Raw genomic sequence first — 3,672 nt, 5'->3', positions numbered from 1 at the left:
CTATTCTTCAGATCCGACACACAGTCCAAACGTAATGGTCCACAGAGAGAAGCACAGTGCAGCATGGACACAAATTTTCTGCCTCCTTTTCATCGTCTTCGCTACGGCAGGCGCCAGCTTGCCTTCTGTCTCAGACGCTTCGCCTATTTCCGCTTCCGGCAGCCTTTCAGCCAATCAGCGATCAGCTCGCTCCGCGGCCACGGACCTGCTAGGCGCCAGCAACAGGGGTGAGGACGCAGAAGAAGAAGACGAGGATGGAGAAGAACAGCGAGGAAAAAGCCGCTACTCAGAAGATTTCGTGGAGAAGTTTTTCCAGATACTCTCGGGGCCAGTGGGGAAGGAGGCGGAGGCTTTAGTGGCGGCTGTGATCAAGCTATTGGCAGAGGACGACCGTGTAAATTGGCGCGCCATGATCGACAACTCCAAGCGGACCGGGCTGCCCGCCGCCACCTCCTCCCAGCCCCGTGACCTTTTCCTCCCGGGCAAGCGCGGGACCTACCTCCGCCTTGGTCAACGGGCCGCTCCTCAGTTTAACCCCACGGGCTGGCGACGCAAGCGCTCTGTGGATTCCGACAGGGTAGCGCTTCAACGGCTGCTTCGCGGAGTTCTTGGCAGGTACGCTGCTCTGATGCAGGGAGGTAACTCCGCTGGTTACACCAGGAATGCGGGTGACGTCACAAGAGGAACGGATGAGTTGCGAGCCATGAAGAGAAACGCTCTTAGCAACGTGTTGCTGCAGCGTAGAGTTCCGAGGCTGAAACCCAAACGCAAGCCCTTGGAGTTTAACCCTACCGGCTGGTAACTCTGCTGTTGTTTCATCAGCTTCTACACAGACTGGTGAAGTCTTAGCAGAAGAAATCTCGCTTCTGCTTTTTTTTCTGTGATCTCGTCTTTTTCTGGTCTCTACAGAACTGTCTCAACACACCGGCTTTTCATGATGATGGCAATTATAAAGACTACTGCAAGTGATGTGAAGAAAAGGAAACCGCTCACTTGACCACCAAAAGTATGACCTGCCGAGTCAGACAATCGGAAACCTACCCCAAAGAAAGCTTTTTATTTTCTTAGTTTTTATTTTCTTAGTTTTTATTTTCTTAGTTTTCTTCTTCTTTTTTTTCTTTTTAAAATTCTCTTTTTTTCATTTAAAGGCACAGTAAGCCTCCCGTAAACCATCACAGAGCTCCCCGAGCGTCTACATACAGTACAAGCATACTTCCATTTGAACGCTCACCGAACGGGAACATCCTGGCTGCTTTCTGTCGAGCGTGAGAAATTTTCAAAGAATTTATTTTCGTGGACTTGCTCCTCTACAACAATGGCGCCTCGTTTCGGTGCTGGACGGCTGTGATGAATATTCAATACCGGAAATCACGCCCGGACAGTAAGCCTCCCGTAAACCATAACAGATACTGTCAGGCTTTTACACACAGTACAAACACCCTTCCATTTGAACGCTCACCAAACGGGAACATCCTAGGTGCCCTACGTAAAGAGCGAGCAATGTTTAAAGAATTAATTTTGCAGATTGTCTCGAACACTTTTTGGACCCATCCTGAACTCAGGTCAAAAATGAGTTACTTCCCTTCGGGTCTCATTCTGTAAACTAGCCAAAGCCGTGGATCAATGAATATCAGAATGTTTTTGGACCGTGGTGCGTTTTTGCGCTAGACCTAACTTTTAAAATCTAAATAATAAATTGACAGCTTGTTACACAAACATTCTTTAATCATAAAAGAATTCGTTTTTCATCAAGACAAGATCAGTACAATTCGAAGTTGTGAAAGTTTGAAAAAAGCAACGCCCGGAAGCAGGGTCACGCAAGGGTCGTAGCAGACGACGGTTTATTCATATCGCCGTTCCTCTCAACAGTCAAAAGCCATCGCTAGAGTTCTTGTGAACCACAGCCGTTTGTTTCGTTGCTTAAAAACGTGCTATTGTAGATAAGCTCACATCGAGTCGCATTCAAATGACTAACTGACGACTACATTGTGAAAAAGGAAAACTGGATCACACGGGTTCACGATGGCTCAGGGGTAAGATAAACCACGCAAAAATAAATTCTTTGAAAATTGTTCGCTCTTTTCGGAGGGCACCTAGGATGTTCTCAATCGGTGAGTGTTTAAATGAAAGGGTGTTTGTACTGTGTGTAAAAGCCTGACCGTATCTGTGATGGTTTACAGGAGGCTTACTGTGCCTTTAAGGAAAACGACAGTTAAAGGTATTGAAAGTTCTATTTCATCTCTTAATAAGAATTTCCGGAATTGGTCTATTTAGTGCTGTATAGTGCGGTTTGTGTTAAAACACCTGTTTGGAAAAGAGAAAGAAATGTGCACACAGATTCCTTGAGCATATTTTGTTCCGTTTGTCTGTGTGTGTGAGTGTGTGTGTGTGTGTGTGTGTCTGTGTGTGTGTGTCTGTGTGTGTGTCTGTGTCTGTGTCTGTGTTTCTGTCTGTCTGTCTACCTGCCTGTCTGTCTCTCTGTATGGCTGGCTGGCCGGCTGGATGGCTGGCTGGTTGGCTAGCTAGCTGGTTGTCTGTTTATCTGTCTGTCTCTTCCTGTATCACGGTCAATTGGTCTGTCTGTCTGTCCGTATATCTGCCTGTCTGTCATTCTGTCTGTCTGTCTGTCTGTCTGTCTGTCTGTCTGTCTGTCTGTCCGTCTGTCTGTCTGTCTGTATATATGTCTGTCTGTCCGTCTGTCTGTCCGTCTGTCGAATACTTATTTAATTAGATCTGTGAATCAAAAACCAAGAATGGAAAGTTACTGGAACGTTTATTGGACTGACATTGGTTCTTGCCAGCGAGAGGAAAAAGGTTTTCTAAGCTAAGTTCAGTATCTCACTATCTGTATCATAAGTGTCTGTCTGTCTGTCTGTCTGTCCGCTCTAAAGATCATTGGGTCTAAGTGCCGTGATGGTAACGTTCTGTTTTGTCACAAATTAAACTTTCCAGTAAATTACCATTCTTGTTCTTTTATTCTGAATTTGTAATCAGTCTATCTGCTTTTGGTTTTATAGACTTGTGTTCAAGAATGTTCACCACGACATAATTCACTTAGCAAAATATACCGATATAGATATGTACAGAGACACCTATCCGGTCATAGTATCATACAAACAAAAGTCCAACATTTAGTTTCAACGCTATAATAGACATATGAAACATCCCAACCGGGCCACTAAAAAACTGATATACAGAACGAACAAATCAGTAACAAACTCATATACACCCACACACACAAACTCAGTCACATAACAATCCAGTTACTGACATCTGGTGACCGAAGGTGCACAGCCAAATCAGATAAAAACCGAAAGGGAGACAACGGAAGTTAATTATAGACAACCGAGTCTTCTCCCTTGGTGCTTGAACCTTCCAACAATCTCTCGGCATTGACTGCAGATCAAGCCTCGTTTTGTGAACAAAAAACTCCCCCTGGTGTCTGGCCTTGCACGGAGGATCGCATTAAGGGGCGATACCTCTTGTCTTTTCAAGTTCGATAATCGCTAATTTATCGCTTGGCTGGAGGAAAAAGCCTGGGTGTTAATTACAAGAGGGTTTAGGGATAACGACGCTTAAACCAACAGGATTGAACTTTCCTTACTTTTCTGTAGAAGATGAATTTTCTTTTGTGGTACGACGAAGTAAGAAGGAAAAGATACGTTGTATAAT

At 44.9% G+C, this 3,672-nt stretch overlaps 1 protein-coding gene across 1 annotated transcript in view; it reads left to right on the top strand.

Annotated features, from left to right (window-relative positions):
• LOC138946000 (uncharacterized) overlaps positions 1-2,341 on the top strand; it is a 32,315-nt gene extending 29,974 nt beyond the window's left edge. Inside the window, exon 2 of the mRNA XM_070317538.1 lies at positions 12-2,341. Within this exon, the coding sequence (XP_070173639.1) occupies positions 35-802 (768 nt within the window). The 5' untranslated portion in view covers positions 12-34 and the 3' untranslated portion in view covers positions 803-2,341. The remainder of the gene's footprint in view (positions 1-11) is intronic.
• Positions 2,342-3,672: the final 1,331 nt, after the last annotated feature.

This window comes from Littorina saxatilis, linkage group LG13 (genome assembly GCF_037325665.1).
Source record: "Littorina saxatilis isolate snail1 linkage group LG13, US_GU_Lsax_2.0, whole genome shotgun sequence".
NCBI classification, from domain to species: domain Eukaryota; kingdom Metazoa; phylum Mollusca; class Gastropoda; order Littorinimorpha; family Littorinidae; genus Littorina; species Littorina saxatilis.
Note: the sequence above shows the minus strand (reverse complement) of the source record. Positions and strands in the feature narration are given on the sequence as shown.